This window comes from Mesoplodon bidens (genome assembly GCF_964165515.1).
Source record: "Mesoplodon bidens genome assembly, chromosome: 12".
In the NCBI taxonomy this organism is placed as follows: domain Eukaryota; kingdom Metazoa; phylum Chordata; class Mammalia; order Artiodactyla; family Ziphiidae; genus Mesoplodon; species Mesoplodon bidens.
In genome coordinates, this window is record NC_138168.1 from 63,151,798 (window position 1) to 63,175,605 (window position 23,808).

The following is a 23,808-nucleotide window of genomic DNA, read 5'->3' on the forward strand; positions in this document are numbered from 1 at the left end:
GACAGGCCATTGGCATTGAAGCAGTATCTACCACAGACAGAATTTTTTCACAAGTATCCCTTAATAAGCATGTCTCAGCGTGTTATTAACATAGTGCTTATTTTATGAACTTCATCTTCAGTGAAAAAGCACTTTCCTCATACGGAATAGAGTGTGCATTTCAGGCTTACAGGTTTCCCCTTCTTTTGCCATGGGATGATTTGATTTGAATCCTGATGAGTTTCATGTTGTTAATGGAATGAGGTCTATGTTGTCACTACACATGGCAGAGATTGAGAGTGCTGTTGTCTAGGAGAGGCAGGTTTGTAATGTGGGGATATCCGTACGGACCCATGTGTGTGTGTGGAAGTGAACAACTACAGGATAAAGTTTCACGGAACCATAGACTTACTTGCTCATGTCTGGAAATATTTCACCATTAAGCCATTTCTCACATATAGATGATGAAAGCTGATTTTGTCCAAATGAGTCTTTTGTGGCACTTTCATCATTTCTAACTGCTCTCTGTTGATTCTTCTTGCTCATGTGTTTTGCCCTGCTGTTTCCAAATATGGCTGATTCCTGAGACTCCCACTGCTTGCTTTCAACTCTGTAGGTAAGCAGGCAAACTTCTGGCCCAGCTTCAGATAGACTTTGAACCAACTTTACTTTGCAGTGGGATGAGGCACTGCTAGGCGCTGTGCCCAGTGGGGCACTGTGGCGGGTGCTGTGCTGGATACTGTGGTGGGTGCTGTGCTGGGTACTGTGGTGGGTACTGTGCTGGGTGCTGTGTTGGGCACTGTGGTGGGTGATGTGTTGGGCACTGTGTTGGGCACTGTGATGGGTATTGTGCTGGGTACTGTGGTGGGTGCTGTGCTGGGTACTGTGCTGGGTGCTGTGTTGGGCACTGTGGTGGGTGATGTGTTGGGCACTGTGGTGGGCACTTTGCTGGGTGTTGTGCTGGGTACTCTGGTGGGTGCTGTGCTGGGTGCTCTGCTGGGCACTGTGGTGGGCACTGTGCTGGGTACTATGGTGGGCTCTGTGCTAGGTACTGTGCTGGGTGCTGTTGGGCTGGGCACTGTTGTAGTAGAACTGAGCACAAAGCCCTGTTGGCTTTGACTCTATCTGCACAGGCCCCTCCTCACAAGTCCAGCAGATTCCTCCTGGCCAGCTTCTGGAGCAGCTGCCAGTGAGGGGCCCCCATAGCGTGGTGGTACCTCTTCTGCTTCTCTGATGTTCTCTTCTTGCTCACGGAAGCCTGGCCTTAATCTAAAGAGGGCTCAGGAACTCCAAACTCCTGTATTGCTCGTGCTTCACATCCGACTCTCCAAGAAGGGAAAATGGCCTTATATTGAGCAGAAGTGGTGATCTGTAGACTTCTGTCTACAACTGCCAAAGACTAGGGGATTTCTCAGACTCCGTTTGTGTTGAGGGCAGGTGACCAAGTGCACTGACAGTGTATCACCTGGCGTCCTTTAGACAAGCACAGCTGACGGTCATTTGCTTAGACTCCTTCTTTTTCTTGGCAGTGGTGATGGTAGGGAAATACTACTGTTCTACTATTTCAGGCAGCCCAGTATTCAGTCAAGCCCAGGAAAGCAAAGGAAAAAACAAAGAAACCAATAGATCATGTTTTAAAAACCTTTGGTGTTTACATTTTAAGATCTCAAGAATAAAGCCTACAAAGTAAACTTGATTCATATTTAATTAAAGATGATTTTCAAAAATTCTAGTTTGATATTCTAGTATGAATATTTATTACCTAAAGTAGGTTAATTCTGTATTGGAAAGCAGTTCCTAAAATTAGCCACCATTTTGGATTTAACTAGGGCAACTTTTGTTATCTTGATTTCAAATGTTCTATTGATAGAGGTAATACAGAAGTGACATGAATATAGAATTTGCTGGACTTAGTATTTCTCTTTTTGACTATTTCAGGAGAGATCTTTTTTTCTTTTTCTTCTTTACTTCATTAGTCAGCTGTTTTATTAAATGTGTGACATCATGCAAACTACTTAATATATCTGAGCCTCAGCTGGCTCCCCTTAACTTGGAGATATTACTAGTACCCTACCTTATAAAACTGTTGGGACAATTTGTGAGGATTAAATCCTTCAAATCATGCAAAGTGCCAAGCACAATGTTTGTCACAGAATAAGCACTCAGTAAACATTCATTAAGGGAAAATTTTCCTTTTCATTCATATCTAAATATTTTTGCATTAGCACATTGACCAAATATTAGCCCCTTAGCCCAGTAGGTTTCGGGGTCATGCACTATGCAGATTGCATGGAAAGAAAAGAATGTGGTAACAGTTTCTGTTGACAGACTTTTTCTAGCAAAACACATACTATTGTTATGTCACTTGTGAATGATTTATGACTTGTGATTCTGTCCTTAGGATCCCATTCTTTTCTTTTTTTTTTCCTTTTTGCCATCAAATTGCCACAGTTGGGAGTATAAGTTCTTGAAAGAAGCAAAGAATACCGTTAAGGAATTTGATACCAATTATTATTGAGTGATCATATCTAAAATATCTAAGCAGATTATATTAATGTCCATGAGAAAGTAGAAATATTTATGATAAAATAATAAATTAGGCTGCTGTTCCCTCTTGGATTTAATGATTTTATGATAGTTGCAAAAATAGTGCCTGGAAAATGTCTCTGTGGGACATGGAGAGATGTGTGTGTGTGTGTGTGTGTGTGTGTGTGTACACATGGGCAATATTGGCACTGCAAGAGAAGGAAGAAAATTTAAGTTTCTAGTTTTTGCCATTAAAATCATGAAATGGAAGAGAGGGAAAGGGAGAAAGGAAGTGCTAATATGTATAACACGAGGATGAGAATGGTGTGGCTATGATAATATGACACAGCCTCACATCAGGAATGATACTGAACCTACCCTGTACATGTGAGAAAATTTAACTTTATGGAATTCAATTACTAGAAAAGACAATTCCAAAATAAAGAGAACCGTGCAAGTGGAAAATGAAATATCCCTTTGAATGATACAACTGCATTTAATAGCTACAAAAGACGTGACCTAATTTTATAATACTAACAGTCAAAAATGTGGTATTTCCTGTCTCTTTGGAGAAAGTGAGGCACAGCGAAAGTGTTAGGGAAGCTGAATAGAGAAACTTAAATGTTGGGTAGGGTTGATAATGGTACCAACGTGACCCTTCCCTGTTGGGAAATAGTCATCTTGGTAGGTGGTTTGTCAACCTTTTTTCTATCTCTCTGCTTCTCCTCTAAAGTCCTCCTACAGGGCCCTGGTATGCCACAGATGAGACCCCCTTTCCCACACTGCCTGTCTTTCCCCCCTCTCCAGTTTGGTGCAGAGTTCTGAAGAAACCCTGTCCTAAAGATTCTTATTCTTATGAGTGATCTTCCTGTGTGTCTTATTAGCACACTTACTGATTTTCTGAGTTGTCTAAGGCTTTGTACCTGGCTTCTGTTCTTCCATGGTACCCTAACTCCTGCCACCATCATGGGTTTACCCCAGTGTCCACCAGAACTTACTTCTAAGCTCTTGTTGCCTGCTTCTTTAAAGCCAACCAAGACTTGCCCCAAACCTTGCCATTACCTAGAAGTGCCCCATCCCCTCAGGTCCTAAACCATCTGCTGTCTCCTGTTCTCTCTCTCTCTCACTTACCCTTTATGTCTATTCTTTGACCTGATTGAGACCAGGGTCTCTTGCCCCCTTCCTTTTCTTCTAAACACACAGCTTCCTTCTCTATGGCATCATGTTTTAGGTCAACAGTCTCTTGCTAGCACCTCTGGCATTCAGCCTCCCAATCTTTTTTCCAGCCAACTGCCCTGCCTTAGTTTCTCCTACACTGCCTGCCATATATTTGTGGTCTCCAGTCTCAGCTGAGCCCTCAGTTCTGCCATGCTGTGCTTTTAGTCTTTCTGGTCAGCCCTTTCCTATCTGCTCCTTGGTGTCCCTTCCAAACCTCCCTGCTTCCCTCAAGGTTCCTACCCTGCCCTCTCCCTCCCAGCACATCAGTCCTCCTTCCTACACGAGACCATCAGGCATGAGCCACTCAAGCCCTCCTCCCCAGGACTGATGGGTCCTCAGCCCCATATTCACTCTAGCTTAAAGCTGCATGTTCAGTTCTGTAGATTCTGGTCACATATGACCATTTAAATTTAAATTAATCAGAATTTAAAATCCATTTCATTAGTTGTTCTAGTTGCATTTCAGTAGCCACATATGGCTAGTGGCCACTAAATTGGTTGGAGTGGCAAACCTTAATATCATACAGAAAGCTTGATTGGATGGTACTGACTTAGACAGACTTCTACTTGTGCTTTTGGTCTTTCTCCTGTCTACTGTGGAACGCTTTCACTTTTTCTCATCTTTCAATTTCTTTTTTTCTCGTAGCTTCTTCTCAGCCTATAAAGACATGTAAGTTTCTCCCACATAAAAAAGAAAAATCCCCAAACAAAATAAAACAACCGGGCTTCCCTGGTGGCGCAGTGGATGAGAGTCCGCCTGCCGATGCAGGGGACGCAGGTTCGTGCCCCGGTCTGGGAGGATCGCACATGCTGCGGAGCAGCTGGGCCCGTGAGCCATGGCCGCTGAGCCTGTGCATCCGGAGCCTGTGCTCCGCAACGGTAGAGGCCACAACAGTGAGAGGCCCGCATACCGCAAAAAACCAATAAATAAATAAATAAATAAAACAACCTTCCCTTTGTCCTACACATCCCTCTATCTAGTGCTTTTTCATACTCTGAAGCTCCTGAAACACACACATACTCATAGCATATGATGACAAACACACACACACAAATCCTCTGTATTTACTGTCTCCATATACTTACCAGGCAACCCACTGCAATAAGGCTTTGGATTCTAGCACTTCAAATTGCCACCAAACAACCTATTCATTGCCAAATCCAGTGGATTCTTTTCAGTCCTTATATAACTTGATTTCTCTGTGGGTTTTGTAGTTGAGTTCTGTCTCTCTCCATCTCTTCGGCCATTTCCTTTGGTCTCCCTTGAAGTCTTATTTCTCTCTGCCTGCTCCTTTGATGTGGATGCCCCATAGTCTTTTGTCCCTGGTCCTCTTTTTACTTACATGTTTTTCCATTGCCACATTGTTGATGGTTCCCTGCTGTCTGGATCTCGACCAGAAGCATTTGTGCCATGTACAGGATATTAATCTGAATGTCCTACACAGACCTTAAAGTAAGCATATTCAAAGCCACACTCATTGCCCCCACCCCCAAATCTGCTCCCTTTAATGTTTCCCAGTCTTAGTGATTGGAACCACCATACCACTCCATATTGAAGCCTGTATATTGTTTGATATTCTTTTTTCTCTTTCACCTCCTATATTTAATCAGTCCCAAAGCTCTGTAGACTCTACCTTCTCATGATATCTTCCCAACATATCATGCCATTAGCATCTTTTGTCTGAATTACTGCGTTAGTCTTTCTGTTATTAACTGGTCTTTGACCTGCCTTATTTGCTCTTTCCAATTTATTCCCTGCACTGCTGCCCGAAGAATCTATCACTGCAAAGTATTTACTTACCTGCTTAAAACCTTCACATGGCTTCCATTGTTTCCAAGAGAAATCCCTTTGTCTGGTTCCTATCTTCCCCATTCTTATTTATCACTACCCACCACCCCTGCCCTTATAACTTTTTCATTTCCTATTTTGTTCCAGTCAGTTTCAGTAAAGTAGTTTCATCATGCTAATCATGCCGTTATAACTTACTCATCTTGCATATCTTGCACTTAGAGGAGCTGTAAAGTGTGTTTACACCAAATGAACTTTTGACTATAGAAGGAGATTGTTTTATATTTGTTCCAGTACATATACACTTACACATACACACACACAGTGAAATAAAAAATTTATGGAAACAATATTTGTTGTTACTATATGTGATAGCTTTGGTATTTTAAAATCGATTACATTCCATTAAAAAAAATGCTGATCTTGACCTCCATGATACTGTGATTTATAAGAAATATATTTGGCCCTTCAGATGACCAAAATGTATTTCTAATATATACTCAGTCTTTGTGCCATTTCTGTCTCACGGCTTTCAGAACACTTGAAATTTCCTAAGTGTTGAGAGCGATACAGGTGTGTTTTGTTATATGAGTGAGGTGACTTTTGGAAGCACCTAAGCATGGAGCTGGTTGCCATTGGCACCAACCATGAGATTAGAGGGTTGGAACTTTCTGTCCACTCCCCCCGTCACACCCCCATTATGTCAGACCTCTGGGGAGCTGTGAGGGGCTGGAGGTTGCATCAATTGCCAATGGCCCATGATTTAATCAACCATGCCTATGTGATGAAGCCTCCATAAAAACACAAAAGGACAGGGTTCGGAGAGCTTCCAGGTTAGTGAACACATGGAGGTTTGGGAGAGTGGTGTGCTGTGCCTGGAGAGGGCATGGAGCTCAGCGTGCCTTCCCATATACCTTGCCCTATGTGTCTCTTCCTTCTGGCTGTTAAGTAAAATATTTATCTTGAGTTCTGAGAGCTGTTCAAGCAAATTAATGGAAAGCAAGGAGGGGGTCATGGGAACCTTTGATTAACAATGCTTTCTAACCCACCCCTTTTAAAAAAGACATAATGGAATGCATAGAAAATAATATTTTTATGGCATTTTTGGGCAAAGACTTTCTAAAAGTTCTAAAATTTTGGAATGGTAAAGGTATAGAAATTCCTTTGGTTTGAAGATATCAAAGATCATAGGGAAGCTTGCTGGAAAATTGCTACTTAAAAAAAAGTTTTTAGGTAATTTAAGGTATTTCTTGGAAGTTGATTTCTGAGTATTTGTGAATAACCTCTCACACAGCATCGAGTACAAACAAATCTGCCATTGAATGAATTCCTTATATAAAGTTTGAGAACTAGCTGGAACTTTAAAATAGCCTATAAATATGCTATATTTAGCTAAAACTCACAATTACTAAGGTTTTAGGAACTATGGTGATTTATATTATAGCGTACTTCTATCAATTTATTTATTGATCATATAAGTAAAATATCTGAGGCTCATGTATTCATATCTGATAAGTTTGTGGTTTTCAGAATACTAGGGAATACAGTGTTTATTTCATTCAAGACATAATTTATTGAAGTAAAAAATTCTCTAAAAAATTGGATATTAGGTATGTAGGAAAAGTTGCTGGTTGACTGGCTGATGCATTTTCTAAAAATTAATTCAATTGTCAAAATTGCCTAAACTTAAGCATAAGAAGATATTAGTGGAAAATTCTTCCAAGCTAATAAATTTGTTCAAATGCTCTAAATTAAAACTCAGTCAGACATTTGTTATTGTTTCCCTTTCAGTGAAATAAATAATTCACAAATATTTTGAGCATCTGATATATTTCTAACATTGTTTTAAACACAGTGGGATATCAAAAGATATCTAGTTCTTGCTTACAAGGAGGTTATGATCTATTTGCAGAAGCAAGTTACACACGGACTAAGCATTAAACCAATGATCTTCACAGTTTTCTGACATGGTAACCACACGACACTGAAAACTCTGGAGGATTGGTGTGATGTAATATTTCACGACCCCAAAGTTTATTAGAACTTTTGAAGAACTTTGAGGCATAGATAATGATACAGACATTTGCTATGAGGCTTAAGAGCTCTTTCTCAAGTGTCAGTGGGTCAGTGGTGAGTCATTAAGTGGTCATGGAGGGATATAGCATTAAGTGCTCTGTAAGTGAAGAGGAAGGAGCAGTAACCAATGTGGAAAACCCAGCGTGACCTTTTAACGGATATACGCTGGTTTAAAGGATGAGGACAATAGGGACAGCAAGGGCGTTCCAGACCTTAGGAATGGTGTGAACAGTCTTGACTTTGTGAATGTTGTGACATATATGGAAGAGAATAGACGGGCTGTTTGGACGTGAGCCAACGTGGGGATGAACTGGAAGGATTAAGGAAGGGACTACAGTGCAGGAACTGCAATCCTAATTTCTTTCTTTTACTCTAATGTTGAATATATCACTTTCAGTTTTAGTCCTCTAGTCTTTGGAACATATATATTGCTTTATAATAGTTTTCAGGGCTTAGAGAATGTTAAGAATACACTTGCAGATTTATAAGGAATGATTAAGAGAGTCTCAAAACTCAGACTTAGTAATGCTGAAATTATTGTTATGCTCTGTTTCTCTTCTGGCTTTAAACAGTATCTATTATTTTTTCTCTCCACAACCTGCAAAGTGCCAGGGATATGGAAAAAACACAAAGCACAATAAACATTTGTTGAATTAATGCATCTTTCTTGAGAGCAGCGATTATATTTCTTCTTTTTTGTGATTCTCCATGACTCCTATATGGCGTTATGCAGGCAGTGAACATCCCATAACTATAAAGTATTGAAAATGTTTATGTTACCGAGAAACAAACATGACTGAAACCAGTATTACTTGCTCAAACTGTCTAGAGCATTCTTTCATTCATTCAGCCACTTAGTAATGGGTGCCTTCACAGGACACTTCACTAAGAACTTTTAGTCTGAGGGTGATTTTATGCCTTTTACAAGCTGGCCAACTCTTACCGATCCTTCAACTCTCAGCGCACATGTCACTTTCTGTTTTAACATTCCAGACTGGGTTAGGTGCTTATCCTTTCATAACCATGTTCTCTAACTGTATGGCAATGTGCTCCAGACGGTGCCCCACAAGAGCGGAAGTGAGTCATTCACCGCTTGGTCCCTAGTACCAAGCCCAATACCTTGTTTATAGATGTCACTTAATGAGAGTTTGTTGAGTAAATGTTTGTAGAACAAATATAATCTTTAATGATGGCATTGTCAGATATATGGCTTTGAACTGGCAATTTGGTTTTTAAGTATCACATTCAGAAAACTAACTGAAAAAACAAAACTGCCACAGTTATAACAGTTTGGAGACAAATGTGAGTCAACAAGACAGAATAATTAAAAAGTCACAAAAATGTGATATAAAATATAAGATGAAATGTACCATTAATAAACTATTCATATTATGTGGGTATGTACATTTTTTATTGCGGCAAACTTTTACTGTGTATCTAGTAATTAAAATATAATTGTTAATGAAGGGGTGATGTTTATTCAATGTATGATTTAATAAAGACTGTCTTTTTAAATAACCAGCTTAAATAACAAAAATTTATTTTTGACACTGTCAAATAAGTAATGATTGTTATCTTTAGGCTAGAAGTGGAGACTGATTAGATTTAAAATATTTTTCAAAAACTTAGCAGTATTGTTTGTAACAAATAAAATGGAATCCACTAGCATGTCCTTATTTATTTGATTGTGAGTTTTCCATCCCCACCAGAACTTTTTGAGAATAAATAGAATCTACGTGTAAAGTAAAATTTGCTTTATAATCAGACATGTGCCTTTACACATTTGGAAGTTAGAGACAACTCACAAGTCTTGGATTGGGTGAAGGCAATGATGCCATTTCATCTTCAGAACGCTATTTGGAAGAGCAGTTAAAACAAGTGCAAAATGAGGGGGAAGACTTAGCACAAGTGGATTTTTGTCTCATGAGATTTGCTGAAGTGTATTATTTTCCCTAGAAATGCCTTAGTCCCAGCTTGTGCTTGTCTTAATTTTCTCCACAGCCCTTGCAGGGTACTTTGCATATTAGTAAGTATGAGTTGACTTGAATTGAATTAAGCTTGGTGGGATCCAGTTGCTCTTGAGGCAACTGGCACCCCAAAGACATGGAGATAGAGCAGTCATTTCCAATAACTAATCTGTGGAACTATTTCCTACTCTGTGTAACTCCTGGAATTCTTACAAACAGTCACGAAGTGTGGAAAATGGCTGGATATTAAAGCAGGACATTACAGACCTACTAAGCCAACCTTGTCAGATTTCTCTTCCCTTCACCCTGAAGTAGAGTATCAGGAGTTAAAACTTCAGGAGTTACGCAAAACTCTAAGCCACATCTACTCTTACATTCTTGGGATTATTTGGGTCAATAGTTTGTCTTTCATGTGGTGTGTTTACATATGGTTGGAAGTGGTGAAGTCATTTTCATTGAGAGCATTACAAAGTAGAGAGTCTGAATGCTACAAAGGGGGGGTGGGTGATTGTTATTAACAGCCAATCAAGAGAAACAACAATTGAATCAGAAGATGAATGGGTAAAACAATATAGAGTTAGTGTTTTGTGAATTTTGTGTATTTAAAAAAAAGACCTAGGACATTGAACCAACTGAAAATTGGTAGTTCTTTTAATTTTATACTCATTTAATTTGTGGACTAATTCTTGATGCATATGTTTAGCCAAAAGTTGAAAAGCAAATACAAAGATCAAATTTCCGCCTCCACTCCCCACCCCTAAAGAAGGAAGTTAAAAGTACTTAACTTACACATTTTACTGGGTTGATTTATTTAAAGCTCAGTTGACCTAAATGGTTATAAAACGTCTACACATAAAGATGTTAGCAGGTACTTTTATATGGGCAAATCCTGAATATTATGGAAATGCAATTTCAACTTGGAACATACAACTAGCAAATTTAAGAATAGGAGTTTCCTTTTTAGCTTGTTGTGGAAATAACACCATGTCTTTGGTTTCAGGTAACAGGATGAAGTCACTGCCAGAGCCTGACTTCCTACTATGAAAAAGGTAAGGTATGAAAGAAAGGAACAATCCCAGTGGAAATTCCACCATAAGATCACATACCGACCAAATCTTACTATTTAGTATTTCTACTTGTAGACTAGATTTTTTTTTGACATAAATATATCAAAAAATATGTGCTTTTAATTTAAATTTCTTTCTTTCTGAAAAACAAAAGGCAAGGCATCTGTTCTATAAAATGAATAAACTTAAGTAGAGTTTGCTAAGTAGCATGTCTTCTAACTGTGGCCTCTCTAGAGTTTATTTAATGTGCTTCATCTTCAGGAAGTTGCAGAGTAATGAAGAGTCTTACAGGAAATAGTGACAGCTTTACTGTTATCTTTAGGAAAAGTCCCATGAAACAAAGGAAACCATTTTTAAACTGTCTTAGAATGTTTTTTTTAAGCTCAGCTTAGGATTGTATAATAGAGTAAAGCATGCCTATTATTTGCAGTTATTCCTTTAATAATAATAATTATCACACATGTTTTGGTGATTAGTAATACTATTGATATGGCTCCCTAAAAACCTCATGAATTTTAGGTAGGTTAAATTAGAGTTATTTTGTTTTTGTTTTTTGTTTTTCCCCTTAAGGCTTGGAATAGATATTTAAAGACATGTCCAAAGCCACATAACCAGTTAGTGGCAGAACTGGTGCTAAGGACAGGTTTGCTGACTTTAGCCTCATCTCCATTGTTTTGTTTTTTTCTCATTACTTCATCCTATCTTATTTAATTTACTATGGGGAAATATATTCTGAGGAAAATAAAAATAAATGGAAAAGAATAACATGAATTCTAAATTAAGGCTGTTGTTTTAGTAATTTTCAGCACCCTGGTTTATTTCATTCCCAGGATGTTAATGCCCTGCAGTGGCTGCTGACATGCAGCAATGAGGCTCCAGACTTGGGCTCAGGAGTCAGGCACTTGGGTGGGGCTTGTTCTGCCCCTCACTAAGTGTGAGAGCTTGTGTCTCAGCTGCCCCTTTGGAAGATGGAGAGCATAGCAAAACCTACCTTTGGGGGTTGTTGTGAGAATTCAATGAAGTACAGTTTATTTAAAGTGTTTATAATAGCATTGATGTATATACTAAGTGCTCCCCAAATGTTAGAGACTATTATATTTACTTTAATAATTAATATTATCAAGGAAGATGAAAGATTTATTTTCCCCAATTAAAAAACTAAAAAAATTAGGGATCAAGGGGAAATTCACTTTCCAGAGAGGGGCTTCTCAGTGCTCCAGTGATCTCATAAGCATTGTTAGTTCACGGTAAGGGCCATTGAATGAGAAACAGAAGAATAATGTTTTCAATTAGTAAAAATTTTATAAACAAGGTAAATTAGCATCTTAGTTACTAAATTAAATTATCTTGCTTTGAAACTCAGGCTTTCTTCTAAAGAAATATTTGTTAAATAGACTAAGATGTCCCTTTAGATGTAGCATTACTTCTCAGAATAAGCACTGTCACGAATTCTGGGTAAATGTATTTAAGACATGGATTAAATATTCACTAAGTATGTGAGTTTAAAAATTATGAAAGTCTTGGGAGTTTGTCTTAGAAAATCTGCCAAAAGTAAGCACCATGAAAGTAGTAGTTTAATTTTTGGTTCTGATTAGAGAAACTGACAGCTTCTTTTTTTTTCTCAGCTAGTTAAATATATATAGAATTAGAAACTGGTAAAGTTGGAAGAAAACACTTCTGATCATGCGATCTTATGCTTTTCAAGCTTCTCACCATGGCACCTAATTACAAAAATGTAACCTATAAAAACCAGGAGGAGCAGCTGTAGTTGTTTCAAGAGAGGGGGTTGGAGCTGGGCTCACTGCTTCTGCATAACTCTGCAAAGCCCGTGAGCGCACCTCCCCTTCAACAGGTGAGGAAACTGACTCCGTAGGCAATGTGCACCTTACTCAGAGACACACTTTCAGACAGACAGTGGCGGAGCCAGTTCTTGAATAAGTATCCTCTCCTCTTCTGCTCTTTTGATTTTACCCTATATCCTTCCTAGTAAAGGGTCTGTAAATTAGAGCTCTTTAACAATCCAGATCCTTTTCTCTTCTCCACTTTTATTATAGAGTTGTACCTGACAGAAAGTCCATTTAGCTTGATATCAGCATGACGGGCATGTCCTTGGATCAGTGCAAATCCATCCCAGTGTTTAATTGATTAACTCATTAATCATCTGTTAATCACCTGCTCTGTGCACCTATTGAGCACCATATTACGCCCTGGGAATATCAAGTTGATGAAAATGCCATCTTTTCCCTCCTAGGTAGAAGAGGAATGTAGAGAGAGATGCATAAATAAATACTGTGTCTCTTGTAGTGGCTTAGCTAGAAAGTAAAAATTGTGTGAAAAATATTAATTCTTTAAACATTAAATATTAATCATTATATAATGCTCTGTTCATGGTAAATGCAATACTTATATACTGGAAGGAAAGACAGGATTTCGATTAATTTTTATTAATTTATATTTTTATTTAGACTTTTTTAAAGCAAAAAAAGTTACTTTATTTTTAATGATTTTTTTATTAAGTAAGTAATTTAGTTATTGCTGTGAGTCACAAATCCCATGGACTGGATTCCCACTGATCTCTGTTGGATGGTTAGGTCACTGATGAAGTTGAATAATGCTGAGGATGGAGTGTTCTTTCTTGTAGTCTAATCCTACAGTGGAACCTGAATGGGTGGTAATGGAGTATAGATCTCCTGATAGAAATATATCTCCTTAGGTAATTACTGATGGCCAAGGTCGCTGTTTATTCTAACTAGTCAAAGTTGCTTTAAGCCTAGAATCGTTCCTCTCAATGGTTAAGCTTGATTGATTAGCCATGATCAAGACAAAATAAAAGACTTCCTTTGGCAGGGAAAATTAATGGCACCAGAGACCCGTGCAACTATGCTAGGCCTTACTTCGGGATTCTTTGCCTTCTAGAAGCCTTGTTCATATTAAAATTCAGAATTCTGAGGATCACCTAGCCCCTGTTACAAGGGCTCACCTGATTGTCGCTACCTTGATGTTGAATTGTGCTTATTTTTGTTCATTACAGTAAATCAGAATTTCTCTATTGCTTGCTATCATAGTAGGCTGCCCACCATACAGTGAATCCTCCCTTATTCTACCATGTTGAATAATGTTTACTGCTCTACCAACCTTAAGGAGGGTATCTGGTTCTCTTTTGTATCATGATCCATGTATCTGTGCTTGCTTCTACCTGAAAGCTTACCGCACTAAGCGTTCTTTGTAATAACGTTTGTATTGTAGACTTTAGTTTCCATGATGGAGTCATTTGTAATGGACAAACCTTCCTGCAATAAATAACTATAAAAGCTGGACAGAATATGTAAGATAATAGATTGAAGACATTAGAGAGCAACCGACATAGTCGGGACGCAAGGTTGGTTATGATCCTTGAGAGAAGAGAAGCACATTGGCTGCACTTAAATTCTCCCTGGCTACCCCTATGAGAGCATTGTCTAAATTTTAGCACAGGTGAATGAAGTATAAGAAGAAAGTGGCAATTGTTATTGGACTAAGGAGAATGATATCAGACTTTGGGACAAACAGAGTGGCTAGAACTACAGGGGAAATTTTCTGGAGGGGAGTAAGCCTCAGAAAAGTAGCCCAAATATCTCCATATAAATTCTGTTCAAGTCAGTTGTCAACTACGAGTCTGTACATAAGCAGGACAAAGACCTCAAGAAATGTAGCACAAAAGGACATCTGAATGGCTAAAAAAACAGATCTCTGGGGTATTTTAGTCTCATGACACCAGGGAGAGAGAGAGGAATTCAAGTGCTGCCAAAGTACAGGGGCATTGGTAAACAACCTCAGGATCTCAGTGGAGACCCTGTCTGTCAAGCCCTAGGAGTAGGGACCTTACCCTAGGAAAAATGAAATACAGCAGAGCTTTAAATCAAGCTTAGACAGGATCAATTGATCCACAAGCATTTTTTTCCTGAATTTCAGAAAACCATTTAACTCTCTTTTAAGGGCGATATCAGAGTCTCTGTGATACTCACCGGTCAATAAAAAATTACAAGATGTTGGGCTTCCCTAGTGGCGCAGTGGTTGGGAGTCCTCCTGCCGATGCAGGGGACACGGGTTCATGCCCCGGTCCGGGAAGATCCCACATGCCGCAGAGCGGCTAGGCCCGTGAGCCATGGCCGCTGGGCCTGCGTGTCCGGAGCCTGTGCTCCGCAGTGGGAGAGACCACAGCAGTGAGAGGCCCGTGTACCGCCAAAAAAAAAAAAAAAAATTACAATTTGTGCTTTAAAACAGGAAAAAACAAATGACCAAAACCCAAGAGAAAAAAGACAATAAACCCATGCATGATTTAGATATTGCTATTATCAGATAGGGACTTTAAAATAACTATGGTTAATCTGATCAAGAAAATGGAGAAAATGATGTACAAAATAGTTGAAAATATAACTTCAACAGAGAATTGGAATCCATATAAATTAATCAAATGGACCTTCTTGAGCTGAAAAATACAATATTTAATATTAAAAACTTTGGATGTTTTGAACAGCCAGGTGAACACATTATTGATGAACTAGAAGACACAGGATTGATGAACTAGAAGACAAGTCAAAATAAGCTAAGAGAGAATGGAAACAGAATAGAACATAAAAGACACATGGTACACAAACTGACTTCTGAACTCACTATTCTCCAGAAAGAGACTTCATACTTGGAAGCTCTATGGATTGCTTTTTTCTAGACTATTGGATGCTACTAGAAACATACTTAGACATATCTAATTCCATTGCTGATTCAAAGCATTTGCATTTTCAAGGGAACTTAGGGAACTGAGAGATGCTTTTGTTAACTTTAATGGAAAATCTATTTCCTTTAAGTGGTATCTTTACCAAAATTTGACAACTTCTGAAAAGAGAACAGATACAAGATCTTAGGGGGTAGAAATAAACTAGATCAAGTTTTCTTCCTAAAGGAAAATGCAACGTCATAAGAATGTATTTTCATGTTTTAGTTTTTTTTTCATTTTTATTCTAGTTTTTATTTCAAAACTATTTGGATCAGTAGCAGATCTCAGCCCCTTTTACTTTCTCCTGTTTTCTTTGCTTCCCACTTTTGATCTGTCAGTGCTTGTGCTCTGTGCCTTTTTACTATATTAACAGTCTATAAGGTTTTCCATTTCTGGAAAATTAGGCAGAGAGCAGAATTTTTGATCCAAGTCTTCATAATTTGCAGCATGAGAACTGTTTCACCAGTTGCAATCCATCTTTTATGGGTTTTAAACTATTTTTTCTTGAGACTTTTATGCATTGCTTATAGCCCACCCTGACACTGTTGGGGGAGAATAATATACTCTGACAGTAGTCTTACTGGTGTCTTGGAAAAAGACAAAAACATGGAAGGCAGTTTAATGAAAATATTAATGAAAAGTGGATAGTATATTTTATTTCTTTCTATTCACTGATTCTCAACTAAAAATTAACCAAAAGCCAATGTTTGGTATCATAAAACCTCGGCTATTTTATTTATTTGGAAATGGCTTCTGACCTAGAAATAACATTGTGTTCCCTCCCACCCCCTACCCTTTTCACCCAACAGCCTCATCCCTTCCCCTCTCCCACAAATCCTTGATGATAAAGAGATTTCCTCTGTATACCCAATAACACATGAATCCAATTGCAAAGAACTGATTACACCACAACTCTGCCTAATATATTGATACTATGATGACCCAGTTTCTGAGGCTTGATCATAAAATGCTTTCACAGATGTTAAGTCATTTGACTTTCTCAAAAATTGTGTGAGGTAGGGAGAGTGAGTATTATTACACCTATTTCACAATAAGGAGACTAAGGTAGGTGAAGTGACTCACCCAAGGCAATAGCTAGTAAGCTTTAAAGCCAGGACTCATGCCTTTGCTACTCTCCAGTGTTGACATCCTTACTTAGCAGGCTTGGGTGGAATGGTAGGTGGATGCTAGGAGCATTGTTATTATTGAAATATTTTCATAGTATAAAGTAGGACTATGCCTACCTTAAATCCATGATAGGTATAGACTATATTTTGACTACTGTTCTAGCGCTAGTGGAAGAGAGATGTTCTACTTTGCAGAAGCCTTTTACAATATGAATCCCTAAATCCTTTTGGGAAATGGTAAAAAATAATAGTTTTAGAAATTTGTGCTAACCTTAATAAAGAGGAAATGAATACCCGTAAGTGGTTTGGCAAGCTCAGGAAAATGTTCTTGGGAATGTACAATAATGGTTTGTTCATATTAGATGACATCCTGAATCAGAATGGACTTTGCAGATCCAGTTATTTAAGGTGTGGACCAACAGGACGCCAAGCACTAAAGCATGTTCTGTGAATTCTCTTAGTGTCAAGGTCATATTGGGAGACAATTCTTGGCGTGTCTTGGAGTCTCACATTTCTCCCTGTCTTATGAGCAAAGGAAATAACTAACTTTATTCCACTCTATTATTTCCAGAATATTTGTGCAGTGAACAGCCTTAGAAGATGTAGATAGTGTCTCCCTTCAGAGCAAAGGGCAGGCATGCTTACTGTCCAGTATAAAAGATTCAGGTTCCCTAAGCTCAGAGTCCTTCTCCTATAATGCTTATTGTATGTACAGGTGTCACCTGACCCTCTTTGTGTTGCTCTATGGAAATTGGCTCTCTGGGAACTAGTGCAAGAAAATAATGATATTCTGGCTACCACTACTGCTGAGAAGAATAAAGTCAATTGTCTCTGACACAGGCATGTCACATATTCTTCCAGCATCTGTAAAAGTATGAATGTTAGTTTGCAAATAGCCTTCACCACACAGTTCTGACATGTCTCAAGCCATCTCCTCCTCTCCTAATCTCTGGTCTAGTGCAAAAAAACCCCCAGAAAACCACAAGACATTTTGAGTCCATGAATGTGGTTTCCTGAGTCTTGTGTATTTTTAGCAGGATGATTCTGGCATTTCACAATGAACATTGTCTGTGGAAACCAGACATGTAGTTGGTGGTGACCAATCAGGAAATCATGACACTGCAGAGAAGTTGGGGATTCTTAGATCATTCACTGCTCCTCTTCCCCTGCAGACTTCAGTCTCTTTAAGACCAGCCTTGAGCAAACCTTGGATATAGGTCTTCAGTCTGAGGAACTGCTTTTATTTTCCCATTTTATTGCTCAACATATTTGGGAATTATCCTCATTGTTCCTCACCAGGCTGGATTTTCATCCTTAGCTCATTACTAGACTTCCATTTCTGCATAGCCCTCCAGTTCTGGGCAAGATAACTGTGTTCGCTCTCTTGATTTTTTATGATGATGGACATTAACACAACAAACCATCTCTGGTAATATTTAAGATCATTTAAGATGGGGAATGTTTTTTAGCATTCTAGATTAGGTAGGGGCCAGTCATGGGTAAGGAAGTTCTCCAACCTTGGACTCTCCTCTTGCTAAAGGTTAATACAATTTTCTAAGACTTAATGCTGCCCAAGGACTCTGAGGTTCACTTCTGTGCCCGACCCCTTTTATTTATGCTCTCTGTCTTCAGGATTTGGAGCTTAGTTTGGGCTCATTAACTTATGGTTTACTTGTTCTTCCACAGTTCTGCCTCCTCCCTTCCAAGCCCCCAGTAAGTCACCCATTTGATTCTGGGAGCTGGTCAACCCTGATGCCTTGCAGAAGCTCAATAGATACTTGTAGAATGATTAAATGGAGGTACTGGATCTCTCTTTGAGCCTTTTAACCAGAGCTCTTCAATCTAACCAGTACCTTGATTTCCCCAATAAAAAATACATGGAAAGAGGGATAATAATGCTACAACTCATGCATAATATAATAATACCAATACTTGCCGAGAGCTTACCTTATGCTTGGTACTGTGCCAAGCGCTTTAGTTATATTGCCTTATTTAATCCTCACAAATTTAATATGTGACTACCAACATTTTACAGATATAAAAATGGGCACAGGGAGAGTTTGTAATTTTTCTAAAGTCACACACTGACAGAACTGAGATTCTTCTACCTTGTAAAGCCAGAGTTACTTGGTGCACATATTACATGGTTAAAGAAGAAAATTGAACTTTTACTTTTGGGTAAGGCTAACTTAAATCAACCATAAAAATGTCTTCTTTGTCTCAGGATCAGGTAAAAGATCAGAGTCAAGCCAGAAAACCTGAACTTTTTAGAAAGCAAGCCATGGGTATTCTCGTTCAACTCCTCATTTACACAGCTCCCTCTCATATCAGTTGGGTGATTAGTTAATTTCTTCTTTCATTTATTCTAAGAATATTTATTGAAACCTGATTTGGTACATAGCACTGTTCCTAAGAATTCAGGCTAAGTGAAGAGAAGTAATTCCCCTTAGGGGAAGGAGAGCATTCCTTGTGGACCTGCCTGAGGCCAGGAGTTTCCCCCAAAGAATTGGAAGAAGATAGAACTGTTGTGAAGGGTTGAGATACAGACTGGGGACTCCTTCAGTGCTTGTAAATTCCTGAGGGCAGGGACTGTATCTGTGTCTTTCATGACTGCATCGTTTGTGCTGAGTACACTGCCTGACACACAGGAGTTGCTTCAAAACTGTGGTCCAACTGAATTAAATCAATAGCCTCCTAGGATGGTTTTTTTTTGCCTTAATCATTCTTCTGGAATTTTACTGAAGTCGTTGATTGGAAAAATTGGATACATTGGTTTATTATAAGTGTTCAGATATTAGATTAAATGTGACTAAGTTTCAGTTTCTGCTTTCTTTTTTCCCTAACCGGAAAAGAACTTTGTCATTCACCACATTTCATATTCCTTTAGTACTGTATTTTGGATCAGGACAGTATTTCTTTTTTTTTACTTCCAAGGTACAGAAAACAATACTATAGAAAAACTGCTCACATGTGATAAACTAATCTATGTAAATATACATAGTCTGCTAGGTTGGGTCATATGCAACTGACAATATTTGGGAGTTTTTGACCTTTAGTTGTTAAACTTAATGGATTATGCTTTATTTTCTTCTCCTTCTTCTTCTTCTCCTTCTTCTCCTTCTTCTTCTTCATCTTCTCCTTCTTCTTCTTCTCCTCCTCCTCCTCCTCCTCCTCCTCCTCCTCCTTCTTCTTCTTCTTCTTCTTCTCTCCTCCTTCTCCTTCTCCTTCTTCCTTCTCCTCCTCCTCCTCCTCCTTCTTCTTCTTCTTCTTCTTCTTCTTCTCCTTCTTCTCCTTCTTCTTCTTCATCTTCTCCTTCTTCTTCTCCTTCTTCTTCTTCTTCTTCTTCTCCTCCTCCTCCTCCTCCTCCTCCTCCTCCTCCTCCTCCTCCTTCTTCTTCTTCTTCTTCTTCTTCTTCTTCTTCTTCTTCTTCTTCTTCTTCTTCTTCTTCTTCTTCTTCTTCTTCTTCTTCTTCTTCTCCTTCTTCCTCTTCTTCTTCTTCTCCTCCTTCTCCTTCTCCTTCTTCCTTCTTCTCCTCCTCCTCCTCCTCCTTCTTCTTCTTCTTCTTCATCTCCTCCTTCTCCTTCTCCTTCTTCCTTCTCCTCCTCCTCCTCCTCCTTCTTCTTCTTCTTCTTCTTCTTCTTCTTCTTCTTCTTCTTCTTCTCCTTCTTCTCCTTCTTCTTCTTCATCTTCTCCTTCTTCTTCTCCTTCTTCTTCTTCTTCTTCTCCTCCTCCTCCTCCTCCTCCTCCTCCTCCTCCTCCTCCTTCTTCTTCTTCTTCTTCTTCTTCTTCTTCTTCTTCTTCTTCTTCTTCTTCTTCTTCTTCTTCTTCTTCTTCTCCTTCTTCCTCTTCTTCTTCTTCTCCTCCTTCTCCTTCTCCTTCTTCCTTCTTCTCCTCCTCCTCCTCCTCCTTCTTCTTCTCCTTCTTCCTCTTCTTCTTCTTCTCCTCCTTCTCCTTCTTCCTTCTTCTCCTCCTCCTCCTCCTCCTTCTCCTTCTTCCTTCTCCTCCTCCTCCTCCTCCTCCTCCTTCTTCTTCTTCTTCTTCTTCTTCTTCTTCTTCTTCTCCTTCTTCTCCTTCTTCTTCTTCATCTTCTCCTTCTTCTTCTCCTTCTTCTTCTTCTTCTCCTCCTCCTCCTCCTCCTCCTCCTCCTCCTCCTCCTTCTTCTTCTTCTTCTTCTTCTTCTTCTTCTTCTTCTTCTTCTTCTTCTTCTTCTTCTTCTTCTTCTTCTTCTTCTTTCTTCCTCTTCTTCTTCTTCTCCTCCTTCTCCTTCTCCTTCTTCCTTCTCCTCCTCCTCCTCCTCCTCCTTCTTCTTCTTCTTCTTCTTCTCCTTCTTCCTCTTCTTCTTCTTCTCCTCCTTCTCCTTCTCCTTCTTCCTTCTCCTCCTCCTCCTCCTCCTCCTCCTCCTCCTCCTTCTTCTTCTTCTTCTTCTTCTTCTTCTTCTTCTTCTTCTTCTTCTTCTTCTTCTTCTTCTTCTCCTCCTCCTCCTCCTCCTCCTCCTCCTCCTTCTTCTTCTTCTTCTTCTTCTTCTTCTTCTTCTTCTTCTTCTTCTTCTTCTCCTCCTCCTCCTCCTCCTCCTCCTCCTCCTCCTTCTTCTTCTTCTTCTTTTTAAAGAAAACAACTGAGATGCCTATAAAAGAAGAAAATTTTCTGCACAAACATTTCTATGGCATTCTCCAGGTTGGTGTACTTCTGGCTATAATGAAAGATATTTACATTTTTCCTTTGCCTTATCAGAATTCTTCCTAACTGGATGGCCTGTGGCACAAACTTACTTTCCCAGCTCTGACTATTATGTGAATGTGTGCTGGATAATTTATTTCATATTACTTGAGGCCTTGTGAGTATTATTAGAATGAGAGGAAACCATGAAAATTATGGATTCTTGGTTCATTACTTTAACAAATATTTACTGAGAGCCAACAAAAACAATATTTACTGCATGAGCAGAAAACGAAAAGACACAGTTCTTGCCTCCTTTGACTTTAATTTTTATTTTTTTTACTTTTAAAATTTTTTGGACTAATATCTACCATTTATTGGACAATTTGCAAAGCACTGTGCTACACATCACATACATTATTTCAACTGTTTCTCATGGAAGCCCTATGAGGTAGGTATTGCATCCACATCTTACGGAGAACACAACAGTTTCAGAAAAATGAACTGCTTGCCCCTGATCACACTGCAAGGGAGAAGCCAAACCATAATATGATCCTAACCTGTCTCACACTCCAGTACAATCTGACAGGGACAAAACTTATCTCCATGTATGAAAGATCCATGTTTTCAAAGAGAGGTAGAATCACTTCATTTTATAATCACACTTAGTATCAGTGGCATCACTGTCTGAAAAAAAGGTCTCTAAACCATTCTTCCAGTTTAATAATTCTGCTAAAATGTCTTCAGAAATGGCATCATCAGTGAAGCTGCCCAACAAGCCCTCTGGAACAAAACACCCAATGAAATGGGCCTTTATTTATATTTAGTGCAATTACACTTCCAGGACTTTAACTTGGAGCTATCCCCCTGCACAGATATGTAAGCAGATTAAATAAATTATGGTATATTCATTCAGTAGAACCTTATGTAGCCAAAAAAGGAAAGAGGTTCTTTGTTCCTTACCTAGGGATATGGAATGACCTCCACTGGGGAAAACACCAGATATAGTTTGCTATCATTTGTATAAAACACCCCCATAAATGTGTTTGTTCAGGCACAAAATCTTTCACAAAAGGATATAGGAAACTAGCGAGTGCCTGAATCCAGGGAGAGGAACTAGGAGCTGGGGGACAATGCAGATCACTTTGTATTGACCCAGGGGGAAAGTTATGTATTTAAACATTTTTTTCAATTAAAAAAATTCTGGACTATTATACATTTGAAAAATTACAAGAGTAATTAATGGTTGCAGAAAGAAAAACACAAAAAGTCTTCTTATGAGAATCACTATAAGTTATAATGTAAATACATTTTTTAATGTAAAAAGGCATGAAATTTCCTTTATAGATAACTTCTCATTTATCTACCATGTAGTATCAAATGTGCCTGTAATCCCATGAAATAAGTATGATTCTTATGAGAGAATAGAGCCAGATCAAATGCATCATTAAGAAAAAATATGCATACTAGACTATGAATTCTACTGAGGACAAAGGCCATTACTTTAAATACTTTTAAATTCTCCAGTTCCTGATAGGGTTCTCAGAACAGAGTTCCTTGGTTAATGAATAGCAAATTGATTTATTGGTTAAATTAGCAACTATGGAGCTTCCTGACAACAACATAAAATTAGTGGATAATTCACCAGAAACTGGCTTCTAGATTTTCATTACTACTTTGAAACAACATAATTTAGTACCAAAGGTTTAAACACCCCATATAATTGCTAGACTGTGAAATCAGCATTATTTATATCTCATCAGCTCTACAAAACTCATCAATTTTTCTTTTGAAAATGGTAGTAGAAATCCCAAAGAATAAGGGAGAGACTACTAATTTAAGGTCATGTTTACTAATCTAGCACCATAATTCCATTCTCAGGACCTCCCAAGTGGCTGGAAGGAGGAAGGGAAGAAGTGAGGATGTTTGAAAAATAAGGGTTGTTCTTAACTTGTGGCCCCATTTGTGCTGTAAGGCAATACAAGGTCAAGCAAAGAAGAAAATTGCTGAGGCTGGAGATGAAAACAAAAGGTTTTGGTTCAGATCATAAAGGAAGACCTCAAGAACAGTAGAATCAGTTTATCCAGGAGGCAGTGCTGGGGTTGGCCTCATGAATTAGGGCGTTTCTTCTTGGTGTCCACGTCCTTTTTAATTTCTTCAAGTTTTTTAGCCAGGTTTGGTATGTCATAGCTCTGAGCCAGATACATTCCCACCACGTTGCCAAGAGTAAATCCAAGCAGGAACTGGAGCATGTGTCGGCAAGGAGGTCTCAAAGAGCAGCTGCAGCTCCGTGGGCCGTCCGAGGCTGCCTCGCCCGGCATGATGCCTCCTTTGCCTTTATTGTTTATGGTCTCTATTGTTCATCTCAAAGATCCTTGTAAATAAATATAAAATTATAGTTGTGATAGGTGCTTTGAAGGAGAGTGCATAACAATATAACTGTAAATACTAGGGGGAAAGGATCAAGTTGGGGAGGTCAGGGAGGATCTTTCTGAGGAAGTCAAGGCTGAGCCAAGGTCAAGTACAGTTTTTACCCGGATGAAAGGAGACCAGCAGTGGGGATGTGAAACAACACAGTCCAGTTCAGTTCACTGAATGTTTACAGAATGCCTACCATATGCCAGACACTATGATTAGATGCTGGGAAATAA

The 23,808-nt window shown here is 38.9% G+C and overlaps 2 protein-coding genes across 2 annotated transcripts in view; one reads left to right on the forward strand and one right to left on the reverse strand.

Moving 5' to 3' along the window:
• LOC308625895 (uncharacterized protein) overlaps nt 1-23,808 on the forward strand; it is a gene marked incomplete at its 3' end in the record, with an annotated part of 154,880 nt that overhangs the window by 10,914 nt on the left and 120,158 nt on the right. The window contains exon 2 of the mRNA XM_081250495.1: nt 10,555-10,603. Coding sequence (XP_081106621.1) covers nt 10,595-10,603 — 9 coding nt within the window. The 5' untranslated portion in view covers nt 10,555-10,594. The remainder of the gene's footprint in view (nt 1-10,554; nt 10,604-23,808) is intronic.
• On the reverse strand, nt 22,882-23,409 carry LOC308626451 (short transmembrane mitochondrial protein 1-like; the record flags this gene model as incomplete). The annotated part of the gene is made up of 1 exon (XM_081251490.1): nt 22,882-23,409. The coding sequence occupies one exon, from the start codon at nt 23,407-23,409 to the stop codon at nt 23,266-23,268; it is 144 nt and encodes a 47-aa protein (XP_081107616.1). The 3' UTR covers nt 22,882-23,265.